The following is a 16,455-nucleotide window of genomic DNA, read 5'->3' on the forward strand; positions in this document are numbered from 1 at the left end:
TGCGTCAGTTCCTGCTCAGCAAGGGCATAGCCTCGAGCAGGACGACCAGCTACAACCCCCGGGGGAACGGGCAAGTAGAGAGGGAGAACGGCACGGTCTGGAAGACCGTCCTACTGGCCCTACGGTCCAGGGATCTCCCAGTTTCCCGGTGGCAGGAGGTCCTCCCGGACACTCTCCACTCCATCCGGTCGCTGCTGTGTACCACCACTAACCAAACGCCTCATGAGCGCCTCCTTGCCTTCTCCAGGAAGTCCTCCTCCGGAACGTCGCTGCCGACCTGGCTGGCGGCCCCAGGACCCATTTTGCTCCGGAAACATGTGTGGCCGCACAAATCGGACCCGTTGGTCGAAAGGGTTCACCTTCTCCATGCGAACCCGCAGTACGGCGTACCCCGACGGCCGACAGGACACGGTCTCCCTGCGGGACCTGGCGCCCGCCGGCAACACACACACCCCCCCGACACCGATCATCCCCTCCCTGCCACCGGCGCACCCCGCGACCGCCCCCTTCCCGGGGGGATCGGTCCTCCTCACGTGCCCGCCCTGGAGTAAAACAGGAACAAACACCGAAACGCTCCCGGAGACGACAACGCCTGAGCAAGCACCTGCACCACCACCGGGGCTGAGGCAATCGGCGAGGAAGACCAGACCGCCCGCTCGACTCGTGGAATCCGCGTGACACCAAGAATGTTGTTGTAACAAAATAAAAGTTTTTTTTGCTAATATCGTAAATAGTTCTCACAAACTTGTACATAGCCCAGTGTAGGGCTAAAACTGTAGTAACACTGCCCGAAATTTTCCTTCCAGGGCCAGCCTTGTAAACCCCTCCCACCATGCGAACCACCACCCCGCCGGGTTCCTTTTAACAAGGGGTGAATGTGGTGGTATGTATTAGGGGTCATGTGGGACTGTGAAGCCGAGATGCTATTGGCTGCCGACTCCTGGCTCCACCCTTAAGGCGGAGTATAAGAACCCGAGCTTTTCCCCGCAGCTTCATTCTGTTGCTGAGCTGCTGGGGACAAGCATCGCTTAATAAAGCCTGGATCGACTTCATCACTTCTCGTCTCTTGTAAGTCATTGTGCGCTACAATGAGCAACAGCTGCTCTCTCTTACAACAGGAGCATGCACTTCATTGTTACAAGGTTCCAATATTAACCTAATACACTGCTATCAGTCAATCAGATTTCAGCAATTCAAGTGCAGAGCAATAAGATGTGTACCTGTCAGTGAGTGGAGTGATAACTAGTCTGTCAGTGCATCCCAAAAACTCATTTTGGTAAGTAAAGTCCACATCAGTAATTGATATTTGCATTTTATCAGCATCTTCACTGAAATAGAACCTGCATTGCTTCAACCATTCAAAGTCAGTCGGAGATTTTACCTGCATCCGGTACTGTAGGAAATTAAAAGAAGGAAACCAGAATTTACTTTGTAATTTTGATTCAAACAAGGACCTTTTCTTTTCATGCTAAAACAAAATTAACAACAGTTTGTTTTCATTTGTTGACAGCTGAATATAGTGGGATTGATGCAATGATCTGATTTTCAACAAAGATAAATACCATGGTCCATTAAATAGAAGTTGAATACTTTTCAATCTTCTATAGACTGCACTCAATATCATCCCCAAGAAAATTCATCTCATGCAATTTGGAGACATGACATTTTTTATTTTCATAGGAAATATAGCTGCGCAATTACAAAAGATAGATAACAAAAAGAGAAAGGGAAGGAGGAGAATAAACTCAAATTCTCTGGAACAAAGCCTAATGGTTTAAGTACGCTGAAAGCTTTTTTATTGGATTATCCCTTCTTATAAAGTTGGTTGAAGATCAGCATTTATCTTGCTGTTTTTTCCAGTTTGATTGATTGAGAAATTAAAAGTTCTGCCAATCTTTTCCATAAATATCATTTCAATTTATAAAACCTGGTTTGAAATATTTATGGTAATATTCTGCATAGAAGGTGTGATACAAAGATGGCATCCACCAAAGAGAAAATCTGCACAGATTAACAAAAGGACAAAATATTGCAACCCTGTTGCCATGATTACCAGCTCATCGAAGATATCTCTTTGATGGACATGGATGGTGATTAGAGTCTCGTACTTCACACGCTCATTAAGATCTAAATCTTTGGTTGTCCTATCGATCAGCATATTAAGGATTTCCAGAAAGTACTGGTTTGTTGAATGCATGATTTTATGGTCAGCTTTTGAAAGTCTCAAAGAATCTTGTGCATCTCTAGTCCAAATCATCTGAATTCCAAGAAGGCCAACCTGTGATGAGCAATAATAACAATCACATTAATGTCTGCATTATAACTCTGCAGGGGATGGGTGTACAGACCCCGACAATGGACATGAGAATTGCAATGCGTGATTAACCCACGCCTGTTCAATGTAATGCAGGCAGCATGGTAACTTCATGCTACCTACTCATACCAATGATTGTGAAACACAGCCGACACTAACCATGTTGTTCACATGCATCAACAAGGTGTCCCAAGATCACAGCCTACTAGTAGTCACAGTTAAAACTCTGACTTAAAGCTAGCCTGTAAAGTGCTTTATAGCTGGAGAATGTGCCAGCTGTAGTGCAGGAAATTAACCTGACCTGTGAAATGGGAAAGAATGGCACGACATGGAAGAGAGTGAACTCTAAGATTTTCAAACGCTGCAGTGGAGGGCTTAGTAGGGAATGTGGAATGTTGGAGAGATGTTCAAGGGAATAGGTGGCCTTCCGGACACAAACTCAGAAAACAGCAGGAGCAGCTAGACCTGGAGTCAAATATCAGACGTCAAGACATGAGGACCTGGAGGCCGTGCAGCAAGATGTTCAGAAACCTCACATGAGTGGCCAAAATCAGTGAATGCATATTTAAATACCATGTCCGACAAACTGCACCACTAGACTCTCACAATGCTCAGTGCCTCACACCTACATGACTCACAGACCATCAATCTCTATCAGTCAAAATTCATAATCATTTCAACTGTTCAAATTTGCATGCATAAATATGATGAGATATGTATCTTATAATGTAATAGACTCCTGTCTCTCTACTGAGTGCACGCTCACACCCATCACCTGCATGTGGTATACCTTGGGTGGGGAAATCTAGGACCACCATGCCCGGGGACCTGGGGCAGGGGGTTGGATGTCGGCTCGCACTGCGGAGTAATGAGCCAGAGGCTTCACATGTCTCGGGTGTAGCGTGTTTTAATGATGTACAATTGTGACCCCAACCGTCCTTGACCTTGATGGTGCTGCAACCCCCCCCCTCCCACCCTTCCTCCTCCCCCATCGCCCCACCAGCGCCGTCTCAGTGATCCTCGATCTGCCGTGCTCTGCTGCTATGTCTAGGTGTGTCTCCAGCATGCACATCAGAAGTGGAGGCAACCTACTGCTTACTGTGCTGCATGGCCTTTGCTGCCTCTGGCGGGTGTCCTCGAAGGGTCCCGGGGCCAGAGGCCCCGGCTCACTTGCCAGCGGCACATGCTTCGCTGTACCCACTATTCTTAGGCTGACTCTGAGACGTGCCATTGTCAGGGGGGAATCTCGGGGGGGAGCTGGTGTCCGCCATCACCACCCATAGGGCAGCCTCCTCCTGGTCGGTGCCCGGTGTACCTTGGGACAGAGAGGTAGCTGGACTGAGCTCTGGATGCCCCTGCGTAATCTGGCTCTGCCAGCCCTGGTGGCTCCCCAGTGTCTGCCCCATGGTGTCGACTCCCTCGGCGGTCTTCCTCAGTGACTGGGATATGCTCTGGAGCACCCCTGCATGGTCCACCTGAGACCGGGTCACGTTCCTCAGCGACCAGGACATGCTCTGGAGTGCCTCGGCAATGCCCATCCGAGATTGGGACATGCTCCTCAGCCTCTCAGAAAGGGCCATCTGGTATGTTCCCAGTGACTGGGACATGCTGTCGACCAGAGCCATAGCTGTCACTGACTGAGCCATGCCTTGGACACCACCACTCGTAGTGCTGACGTTGCGCACTTTAGCACAGTGAGCTAAACAGCTGGCTTGTAATGCAGAACAAGACCAACAGTGTGGGTTCAATTCCCGTACCGGCCTCCCGGGAATGTGGCGACGAGGGGCTTTTCACAGTAACTTCATTGAAGCCTACTCGTGACAATAAGCTATTATTATTATTAGGCTCTCCACTGCGCCACCCAAGAAGTGTTGGCCACTGTGCCACATAGTGCCAGTGCAATCTCCTGCACCTGCAGTCTTTGGGGCACCTCAAATAGGCTGTGGACCTGCTGGAGTGTCGCTGACAACCGCCTTCTGAATCTCATGGCCGCATCCTATTTGACTGCATAAGCTCCAGGTAAACCTGGTCCAGAGGCTCAGCATTTGACTGGGACTCAGCTGGGTCCTGGGTTCCAGCAGATCTCTAACTGCTGTTTCCCGCTCGGAGATTCCTGCCTCCACCTGATGTGCATCAACAACTGTGTGGTGTTCACCAGAATGTGCCCCAGAAGCCTGTCCACTACTTTTACCCACCGAGATGTGTGTCTCAGTGCTGGTAGAGGGTGGGGTTGGCAGCTGTCAGCTGTGACGCAGCGAGGTCTCCTCGGAACTCCACTCCGAGGGGTTCTCTGGGGGAGGCAGCGGGGTGAGGGGGGGAGATCACCCAGGTTGAGCCGGCACCATCGGATGGACATCCTGTGGAGGAATGGACATGTGGTCTGTGGGAAGGATGGGTCAGTCTGTATGGCATTAACAACTCATGTGGGACAGGTCATTGTGGGAGCTGGTGGATCCTCACCTCTGCGCAGTCCGTGACCAATCTATCCTCGGCCACCCACCGCGATTTCCAAGGCCGGTTCCTAGTAGAGGCTGAGGAATCTGATGCCAGGTACCCTGCCGCCGTCTGGGCCCTCTCCCGTCTGTTGTGGACCAACTTCTCCTGCAGGGACACCAGAGAGGGCATTGTGAGTCACACACTTTACGCCTCGTGGGGCAGGGGCTGGATGGGGGGGCAGACATGGCCGCCACTGCTGGGCATGGGTGGGCTGGGGGGTACAGTATGGTGCTGGGCGGTTCCAGTGCCAGGAGGCTTGTGCCAACTCACCCATGCGGCCCGCTGGAGGCTGATGATCGTCTTACGGCACTGGGTGCCGGTCCTCCTGGTGACATTCCCCAAGCTGGCAATCACTGCCACTTCCTCCCAGGCGGTACTGACTGCCTCATGGCTGACCCTCCATGACCCTCCGGGGAACAGGGCATCTCCTCTGGACCTCATTGTGTTCCACATTCTGGCCACGTCGGCATCCCCGAATCGTGGAGCTGGTCTGCGTGGTGGCATAGCTTCATGCTGTCTGTGGTTTGCTTTGTGGGTTTGGTTTAAGTGCTTCTCCCCCTTTTTGGTGGTGGGGAACTGGCAGGCACAGTCCCGGCGAATCAGCCGGTGGGACAATCATTTGCGGCGTGAAGCCCGTGGGGCTTCGTTAAGTGGCCCAATTAACGATTGATACCAGTGTCTGCCTCACCGGCCAATCATCCGGAAGCTTGCTGCAATTCTCAATTGCTACCACACTTAGAAACATTTCCGGTAATTCGTACCCATTTTTTGGGGAGGATCCCTGGAGTGTGGATAATTTATGAAGGATTGTGTTTTGGTCCTGGCTAACCAGGTCATTATATATCTTATAGAAGGAGACAGTAGAATGCCTTATGCTTTTAGAGATGATGTAATTAAGGGGAGGAGCCAGGTCTGTCTGTAGTTTCAGTTTACTATAGAATTTTCAGTTGAGCAGAGTGTCTAGAGTTGGCTCCTGAAAGATTCTCTCCACGGTTTCGGCACAGAGAAAAGCAAGTAAACCTGATTGTTAACTTTATTTATAAGTGGTCTTTGAACTATATTGCTTAATTTGAATATATACAGTTGCAGGTGCAGGGAAGTGTAGGTTAAAGGTTTTACTTTTATTCTGGAACTGTTTTAACTGTTAACTGTAGAGCTATTACCTTGTTGCTAATGTGATTGATTTTGTGTTTAAATTAAAGTTTGTTTTAACACAAAACATACCTATTGGTCAGCGTTATCACTCCTGTGGTGCAGTCACCTTTCCTCACAGTTTTACAAAGTGCAAAGAGTTGGGTTCTCATCCAGGATCCCAGCAAGCTTCACCTCACCCTCACACACAGAGTGCTGTAGCAAGCATCGCATCCACATCTAACAGATTATATATAGTGCCTGCTAATTAATCATTGCAGTCACAGCAGCCACACACATCGCATGAGACTCACTGACATACTTCTCCCTCTTTCTTGCAGGACAAGGTGTCTTACAACTGGAGGGAGCAGGAGTAACTGGAAGGAGGCATGTTTACATGTCACAACCCCCATGGAGGTGAGGGTGTTGGCCATTATAGAGACACCCATTGTTAAGGTGGTAGCCAGCGGTGGGACTGAAACCACTGAGGGTGACAGCATACTCATCCTCCTGCTCACATCCTACTTTCCTCTCATCCTAGACTCTCATTTGAGGAGAGGTGGTGGTAGTGTGGTAATGTCAATGAATGAGTAATTCAGAGGCCCAAGCTAATGCTCTGGGGACATGGGTTCAAATCCCACTATGGCATTTGTTAGTAATTACTACACCAGGAATTAAACTCTATTAAACCAGGAAACTATATTGTAAAAACCCATCTGGTTCACTAACAAAATCTACCTTCCTTACCGGTCTGGCCCATGTGTGACACCAGACCCACAGCAACGTAATTGACTCTTAAATGCCCTCTGAAATGGCCCAGCAAGCCACTCAGTTGCTACAAACCGCTGGAAAGTCAATAAGGAGTGAAACCAGACAGACCACCCGGCATCAACCTGGGCACCAGAAATGACAATGGCACACTCAACCCTGCAAAGTCATCCTTACTAACATCTGGGGGCTTGTGCCAAAATTGAGAAAGCTGTCCCGCAGACTAGTTCCTGACATAGTCATACTCATGGAACCATACCGTACAACAATATTCCGGACACCACCATCACCAACCTTGGGTAGGTCCCACCAGTAGTACAGGCCCACCAGAGATGGCGGCACAGTGGTATGCAGTTGGGAAAGCCTTTACTCTGGACTCCATGAGGTTTCATGGAATCAGGTCAAACATGAGCAAGGAACCACCAACTGTTGCCCTCCCTATTGGGAGGAAGCACAGTGGATGGAATGGGTACTCAGGGTACTCTGGGTACTCTGGGTGGTCCATCGCCAAGAATGGTTTGGTAGCATCAATACTGACCAAGCTGGCTGACTCCTAAAACACGAGGATGATAGATTGGGTCTGCGGCAGGTGGTGAGGAAGCTAAGAAAAGTGGAAAACCTACCTGACCTCATCCTTACAAATCTATCTGTTAGTCGGAGTGTGCACTATACAATCCTTCTGAGGACAAAGTCCCATTTTCACAGTGGGCCTACGCTCCATCATGGAATTGTTGCCCCTCCCTAATTTCCCTTGAGAAGTTGGAGGTGAGCACCTTCTTGAACCACTGCAGGTCATGTGGTGTAGATACACCCACAGTGCTGTTCGGAAGGGGTTAATTACATTGCTGTGGGTCATGATGGTGTCGAAGTCGAGTGTTTCTGTTGCTGCCCTCATCCAGGCAAGTAGAAAGTACTCCATCACATTCCTCACTTAAGCCCTGTTGATGGAGTACAGGCTTTGGGGAGTCACTTGGGCAAGTGAATTACTTGCTGCAGAATTCCCAGCCTCTGATCTGCTCTTGCAGCTACAGTATTTAAATAGCTGGTGCAGTTCCATTTCTGGTCAATGATAATCCCCAGAATATTCATGGAGAGAGATTCAGCATGCCAAGAGGAGATGGTTGGATTGTCTGCTGTTGGAAATTATCATTTCCTGGCACTTGTGTGGCACCAATATTACTTGCCATTTATTGGCCCAAGCCCAAATATTGTCCAGATCATTTTGCATATGAACACGGACTGATTCAGTATCCAAGTCGTGAATGACACTGAATATTGTGTAATCACCAGCAAACATTTCAATTTCTGACCTTGTTTTGGAGGGAAGGTCAGTAATGAAGCAGCTGAAGATGGTTGGGCCTAGGATGCTATCCTGAGGAGCCCTTGCAATCCCAAGAGCGAGATGATTTACCTCCAACTACCACAACCATCTTCCTTTGTGCTAGGTGTATATGGCTAAAACCAATGGAGAGTTTTCGCCCTGATTCCCATTGGCTTGGACTCCTTGATGCCACATTCAGCCTTGATGTCAGGGGCAGTCATTTCACCTTAGTTCAGCTCTTTTGTTTATGCTTAAACCAAGGCTATAATGAGCTCGGGCTGAGTGGCCCTAGCAAAACCCAAACTGAGTGTCAGTGAGAGCAGTTTATTGCTAAAGTTTGATAGCACTGTCGACGGCCCCTTTCAATACTTTGCTGGTGATCGAGAGTAGACTAATGGGGTGATAATTGCCTCGGTTGGATTCATCCTGCCTGCAGGCATACTTGGTCAATTTTCCAAATTGCTGGGTAGCCATCAGTTTTGTTGCTGTACTGGAACAGTTTGGTTAAGGGTGTGACTAATTCTGGAGTACAAGTTTCCCGTACTATTGCCGCAAGGTTGTCAGCTGCCTTTGCAGTATCCAGTGTCTTCAGCCATTTCTTGATATCATGTGGAGTGAAGGCAGAACAAGGCTATTGAGTTGGATGATCAGCCATGATCATAATGAATGATGGAGAGGCTCAAAGGGCTGAATGGCATCCTCCTGTTCCTATGTTCTATGTTTCTATCAATCAAATTGGCTGAAGATTGACATCTGTGGAGGAGACAGAGATTGATTATCCACTTGGTACTTCTGGCTGATGATAGTTGCAAATGATTCAGCCTTGTCCTTTGCACTGATGTGTTGGGCTGCCCCATCATTAAGGATGTGGATATGTGTGGAGCCTCCTCCTCTAGTTAGTTGTTCAATTGTCCACCGCCATTTCCAACTGGACTGCAGAGCTTAGATTTAATTTGTTGTTTGTGGGATTGTTTAGATCTGACTATTCACATGGTGCTTCTGCTTTTTGGCACGCAAGTGGTCCTATGTTGTCGCTTCACCAGGCTGACACCTAATTTTTAAGTATGCCTGGTGCTGCACCTGGCATGCCCTCCTGCACTGTTCATGGAACCAGGATTGATGATAATGGTCGAGTGGGGGTGGGTTCTGGGTCATGAGGTCACAGATTATGGTTGAATACAATTTTGCTGCTGCCGATAACCTACAACATCTTATTGATGCCCAGCTTTGAGTTGCTAGATCTGTTCGAAATGTGGTGGCACACAACACAATGGAAGGTATCCTCAATTTGAGGACAGGACTTTGTCTCCACAAGGACTGTGCAGTGGTCCCTCCTACCGACACTGTCATGGACAGATGCATCTGTGACAGGTGGATTGGTGAGGACAAGGTCAGGTTTTCTTCCCTTTTGTTGGTTCGCACCACCTGCTGCAGACGCAGTCTAGCAGCCATGAGGAAATTCACTGAAACTGCTCACTAGGTCAGATGGAAGTTGGTCTCCACCATCTGAGCTTGAAGCAACAAGAATTCAGCCTCCCTGCAAAGCGAACACTCAAACGTACTAATATATGAAAAAGTAATGTCAATCAAAGTGGTTTTTTTAAAAACTCACTTTTGATGAAACCTTGGTGGCCTACCCTTTGAAGGGCTTATCCCAGCATTTGGAAAGAATTTGTTAAATTAGAAACATAATTAGAAATTTTGACAACAGTAATCTTTCAAAAATATATTTTTATATCAGTGAAGAAAAAAACCATATTCTAATTATCTGATTTCCCAACTCACCTGGGCACAGAAAGTATTCAGGAACTCAATAAGATTAAAATGTTCTTCCTGGATTACATAGGCAGCGCTCCGAATAATGCTGTGCAGTGAACTTCGAGACTCCTTAAGCAGAGAATTCAACCAGACTTCAACATTTCCTTCTGTGGCAACTGATTTATCAAGTTCAATAGTGTTCCCTTCTCTGGAGCATACAGCCAATATGCGATCATAGATCTGTACAGAAAAAATGTGGAACTTTCACCCAAAACATTGCACCGTGCTAGGAACCACATTTCTACTGCTTAACGCGTTTGTGTACAAGATATACACGACATGATCATTAAAAATTCCATCCCATATGTCTCAGTCTGTAAAGTTTCGTACAACCTAATCAGATAAGTACTTTATTTGGTAAGAATTCCTCTGGTTACTATGGACGGTAATTCAGACATCTGGGGTCTTGCCCGCAAGCTGGACAGCCAGTGAGAGCCCCACATTGCCTCTGATGAGGAAGACCAACTATATTAAGTGCCAGTCAGGCCTTGCCCAGAAGCAAAAACCCCAGGGATGGAATTCCTACCCCTCAAGAGCTGCTGGCCAAAGAGGCTGGAGGCTCCTTATTGCTATCTGCACCACCAGGGGAGTGGTAGTACTCCCCAGAGGTCCAGGAAGAGCGAGGGAGGTCGTGGAAGGGGGTTCGTGGCTGTTAGGCAGGTGAGGATATGGAAGAATGGGCAAGGGGGTGGTTCTCAACAGCTCCCCTATTCCCAAAGCCAGACCCTTTGATCCAGCATTGAATGCCTTTGACGAGGGACCCTACCTGAGCCTGCAAGCAAACTCAACAGTGTTTGTTTTTTGTGCTTTGCATGGGGGACTGCCACACCTGTTGGTGGTTAAATACCAGCAGGATCAGGACGGGTAGGCCACCCATGAGCTTTCTCTCCCTGGACTTAAGGGGGGGCAGAGGCAGGAAGGGGGTGATATCCCCACCTGGCATCCTCATGCGCCAAACTCACTCTGGGGGACGGTATTAAATTCCATCCTACTGCTAATATTAATAGTGAATTCATAGATACTTTCGAAAAGAATCTATCTAGAACTTAGCTGGAAATGTCAGAGGTAGTTTTCAGAAACACACTCACAATGCCCCTGCAAACAGAACCTCGAGGGATTTTTGTCCCTGCATTTTGTCAGCCTGACACAATTAATAGGACTGGGCCACTAAGTCGGTGTTTTTCATCAAGCTCAAATTCTGCGTTTGAGCATAAATTCTAGCCTGACATTGCAGTACGAGTACATTTTTTGGGACACTGTCTTTTGGATAAGATTTTAAACTGACATAGGGGGCGCAATTCTTCGCTCCCACGACTAAGTGCCTACGCCGTCGTGAATGACGTTGAGGTTCACGACGGTGCGAAGCGGCCCCGATCTCGACCGATTCAGGGCCCGAAAATGGGTTAGGATAGGGGCCGTGAGAAACTCGGGGGGCGTGTCGCGAAAGCAGCGTCGTCAGCGCGCGCCGGGCATTGGTGCCGCATAAAAGCGGCGCCACGTCATCCGCCGCGTAACTGGCGTCACCCGTGCGTGCACGGGTTGGCCGATCCAGCTGGCGCCAACCCGCGCATGCATGGTTGCCGTCCTCCCCGAGGCCGCCCCGCAAGAAGATGTCGGATGGATCTTGCGAGGCGCGGAGGATAGTAGGTCCTCCTTCAGAGAGGCCGGCCCGCCGATCGGTGGGCACCAATCGCGGACCAGACCCCTTTTCAGTCCTACCCCGGTGAAAGAACCCCCCTCGCCCCCCCATAGGCCGCCCCCCCCCCCCCCCCAGCGTTCCCGCGCTGTTCCCCTTGGCAGCGACCAGGTGTGGATGGCGCCGGTGGGAAGCCGTCGTTTTGGGCAGGCTGCTCGGCCCATCCGGTCCGGAGAATAGCGGGTGTAGCGGAGAATCGCCATTTTAGATGTCCCGGGCGATTCTCCGGCCTGCGCCGCGCAGAACTCGACGGGGCCGTTCTCGCCGCTTGGGTGAATCACGGGAGGGCGTCGGACTGGCATCGCGGGGAAAAATGGCGCGCCAGGCGATTCTCCTAACAGGCGCGGGAGCGGAGAATCGTGCCACTTGTCTCCCTGTGCAGGTAGTTATTAAAGATCCAACGGCACTGTTAAAAGCATTGCAGAATGAAGAATGAAGGGGCAGCACGGTAGCACAGTGGTTAGCACATTTGCTTCACAGCTCCAGGGTCCCGGGTTCGATTCCCGGCTTGGGTCCCTGTCTGTGCGGCGGCTGCACGTTCTCCCGTGTCTGCGTGGGTTTCCTCCGGGTGCTCCGGTTTCTTCCCATAGTCCAAAGATGTGCAGGTTAGGTGGATTGGCCATGATAAATTGCCCTTAGTGTCCAAAAAGGTGAGGTTGGGTTACAGGGGTAGGTGGAGGTGTGGGCTAAAGTAAGGTGCTCTTTCTAAGAGTCGGTGCAGACTCGATGGGCTGAATGGCCTCCTCTGCACTGTAAATTCTATAAGACATTCTTTCATCAAACAACAGGAACAACAAAATTAAATAGCTGGTTATCTTTGCTCATTGCAGGAGCAGCACGGTGGCACAGTGGCTTCAATTGGACTATGGGTGTGCAATGCCTCCTCCGCTGTTCATAAAATTGTGGTGGGAACAGGGGTGTGTGGGCACACTGCTGATGGCACAACACCCAAATTTACAGGTCCATCTGCCTGCTGTCCCACCTGCAGGTAGCCAGTATTCAGCCCCATGTCTTCTAGCTTTCCTGATATGACAATAGTCACCACACTTCACTGTAATTAACTGCACATGAAGTGCTTTGCATTATTTCTGCGAGACATAATTAGGCATTATCCCAGCAATACTATTTTATTTTATTTTTATTTTTTTAAGGGGCAATTTCCAATTAAGGGGCAATTTAGCGTGGCCAATCCACCTAACCTGCACATCTTTTGGGTTGTGGGGGCGAAACACACGCAGACATGAGGAGAATGTGCAAACTCCACACGGACAGTGACCCAGGGCCGGGATTCGAACCCGGATCCGCAGCGCCGTAGGCAACAATGCTAAACACTGTGCCACCGTGCTGCCCTGCAATACTATTTTATGACCACCAGAGGCTGTTGTTTTCCATTCAACAATCCTTAGTTTTCAAGCACTAACGTATTCTGATGAATATAGTGAACTATTCCAAATCATTGTATTTTATAAATCAAATTACGAAACGGGAATATTACAGGATTGTGGAACTAGAATAGGTGTGCAGATACAGAAATTAATAACTTAAGTACAAGTGACAATAAATTTGAATAACCTGGAATTCAAATCTACTACATCACATTCATAAGAACATAAGAACTAGGAGCAGGAGTAGGCCATCTGGCCCCTCGAGCCTGCTCCACCATTCAATGAGATCATGGCTGATCTTATGTGGACTCAGCTCCACTTTCCGGACACCATAACCTTTAATCCCTTTATTCTTCAAAAAACTATCTATCTTCTAAACATTTAATGAAGGAGTCTCAACTGCTTCACTGGGCAAGGAATTCCATAGATTCACAACCCTTTGGGTGAAGAAGTTCCTCCTTAACTCAGTCCTAAATCTACTTCCTATTATTTTGAGGCTATGCCCCCTAGTTCTGCTTTCACCCGCCAGTGGAAACAACCTGCCTGCATCTATCCTATCTATTCCCTTCATAATTTTATATGTCTCTGTAAGATCCCCCCTCATCCTTCTAAATTCCAACGAGTACAGTCCCAGTCTACTCAACCTCTCCTCGTAATCCAACACCTTCAGCTCTGGGATTCACCTAGTGAATCTCTTCTGCACACCCTCCAGCGCCAATACGTCCTTTCTCAGGTAAGGAGACCAAAACTGAACCCAATACTCCAGGTGTGGCCTCACTAACACCTTATACAATTGCAGCATAACCTCCCTAGTCTTAAACTCCATCCCTCTAGCAATGAAGGACAAAACTCCATTTGCCTTCTTAATCACCTGTGAACCAACTTTTTGCGACTCATGCACTAGCCCACTCGGGTCTCTCTGCACAGCAGCATGTTTTAATATTTTATCATTTAAATAATAATCCCTTTTGCTGTTTTTCCTACCAAAATGGATAACCTCACATTTGTCAACATTCTATTCCATCTGCCAGACCCTAGCCCATTCACTTAACCTATCCAAATCCCTCTGCAGACTTCCAGTATCCTCTGCACTTTTTGCTTTACCACTTATCTTAGTGTCGTCTGCAAACTTGGACACATTGCCCTTGGTCCCCAACTCCAAATCATCTATGTAAATTGTGAACAATTGTGGGCCCAACACTGATCCCTGAAGGACACCACTAGCTACTGATTGCCAACCAGAGAAACACCCATTAATCCCCACCCTTTGCTTTCTATTAATTAACCAATCCTCTATCCATGCTACTACTTTACCCTTAATGCCACACATCTTTATCTTATGCAGCAACCTTTTGTGTGGCACCTTGTCAAAGGCTTTCTGGAAATCCAGATATACCACATCCATTGGCTCCCTGGTAATGTCCTCAAAAAATTCCACTTCATTAGTTAGGCACGACCTGCCCTTTATGAACCCATGCTGTGTCTGCCCAATAGGACAATTTCCATCCAGATGCCTCGCTATTTCTTCCTTGATGATAGATTCCAGCATCTTCCCTACTACCGAAGTTAAGCTCACTGGCCTATAATTACCCGCTTTCTGCCTACCTCCTTTTTTAAACAGTGGTGTCACGTTTGCTAATTTCCAATCCACCGGGACCACCCCAGAGTCTAGTGAATTTTGGTAAATTATCACTAGTGCATTTGCAATTTCCCTAGCCATCTCTTTTAGCACTCTGGGATGCATTCCATCAGGGCCAGGAGACCTTTAGCCCCATTAGCTTGCCCATCACTACCTCCTTAGTGATAACAATCATCTCAAGGTCCTCACGTGTCATAGCCACATTTCTATCAGTCACTGGCATGTTATTCAGTTCCTCAGTCTTTTCCTCATCTCCCATTATTAAATCTCCCTTCTCATCCTCTAAAGGACCAATATTTACCTTAGCCACTCTTTTTTGTTTTATATATTTGTAGAAACTTTTACTATCTATTTTTATATTCTGAGCAAGTTTACTCTCATAATCTATCTTACTCTTCTTTATAGCTTTTTTAGTAGCTTTCTGTTGCCCCCTAGATTTCCCAGTCCTCTAGTCTCCCACTAATCTTTGCCACTTTGTATGCTTTTTCTTTCAATTTGATACTCTCCCTTATTTCCTTATAAATCCACGGTCGATTTTCCCTCTTTCGACCGTCCTTCCTTTTTGTTGGTATAAACCTTTGCTGAGCACTGTGAAAAATCACTTGGAAGGTTCTCCACTGTTCCTCAACTGTTTCACCATAAAGTCTTTGCTCCCAGTCTACCTTAGCTAGTTCTTCTCTCATCCTATTGTAATCTCCTTTGTTTAAGCACAAAGCACTAGTGTTTGATTTTACCTTCTCACCCTCCATCTGTATTTTAAATTCCATCATATTGTGATCGTTCCTTCTGAGAGGATCCCTAACAATGAGATCATTAATCAATCCTGTCAATTACACAGGACCAGGTCTAGGATTGCTTGTTCCCTCATAGGTTCCATTACATACTGTTCTAGGAAACTATCGCGGATACATTCTATAAACTCCTCCTCAAGGCTGCCTTGACCGACCTGGTTAAACCAATCGACACGTAGATTAAAATCCCCCATGATAACTGCTGTACCATTTCTACATGCATCAGTTATTTGTTTGTTTATTGCCTGCCCCACCATCATGTTACTATTTGGTGGCCTATAGACTACTCCTATCAGTGACTTTTTCACCTTACTATTCCTGATTTCCACCCAAATGGATTCAACCTTATCCTCCATAGCATCGATGTCATCCCTTACTATTGCCCGGATGTCATCTTTGTCTGCTCTAAGGAAAACCAGCCCAGTGAAAACATGGCATTGGGCGATAATAAGTACATTGAGTTATGATAGAAAATATTTATCTTTGAATTCTGGACTTAAAGTATAGTTAACCTATAAACCTTAATTTCTTACAGATAAAACAAATGGAAAGATAGAGAGAGTCCAATTTGGTGGAAAAGTACAATTAATTAACCGAGAATAGGACAAATAGAGAATGAGAAACAGGAAGGTGAACCGAATTAAGGGGTGTCATTCTCTGACCCCCCGCCGGGTCGGAGAATGGCCGTTGGTCGCCGTGAATCCCGCCCCCGCAACCGCCGAAGTCTCCGGTACCGGAGATTGGGCGGGGGCGGGAATCGGGCCGCGCCGGTTGGCGGGACCCCCCGCTCAATTCTCCGGCCCGGATGGGCCAAAGTCCTGCCCAGAAATTGCCTGTCCCGCCGGCGTAAATTAAACCTGGTATTTACCGGCGGGACCAGGCGGCGTGGGGCGGGCTCCGGGGTCCTGGGGGGGGGCGCGGGGCGATCTGACCCCGGGGGGTGCCCCCACGGTGGCCTGGCCCGCGACCGGGGCCCACCGATCCGCGGGCGGGCCTGTGCCGTGGGGGCACTCTTTCCCTTCCGCCTCCGCCACGGCCTTCACCATGGCGGAGGCGAAAGTGACTCTCCCCACTGCGCATGCGCGGGAAACGTTCA

General features: G+C 48.3%; 1 protein-coding gene across 1 annotated transcript in view; it reads right to left on the reverse strand.

Annotated features, from left to right (window-relative positions):
• The window catches only part of LOC140430228 (dynein axonemal heavy chain 5-like), a 502,949-nt gene that overhangs the window by 280,242 nt on the left and 206,252 nt on the right, over positions 1 to 16,455 (reverse strand). The window contains exons 33-35 of the mRNA XM_072517658.1: positions 9,816 to 10,028; positions 2,054 to 2,278; positions 1,221 to 1,393 (exon numbers count right to left, since the gene is read on the reverse strand). Of these exons, the coding sequence (XP_072373759.1) occupies positions 1,221 to 1,393; positions 2,054 to 2,278; positions 9,816 to 10,028 (611 nt within the window). The remainder of the gene's footprint in view (positions 1 to 1,220; positions 1,394 to 2,053; positions 2,279 to 9,815; positions 10,029 to 16,455) is intronic.

This window comes from Scyliorhinus torazame, chromosome 10 (genome assembly GCF_047496885.1).
Source record: "Scyliorhinus torazame isolate Kashiwa2021f chromosome 10, sScyTor2.1, whole genome shotgun sequence".
Taxonomy (NCBI): Eukaryota; Metazoa; Chordata; class Chondrichthyes; order Carcharhiniformes; family Scyliorhinidae; genus Scyliorhinus; species Scyliorhinus torazame.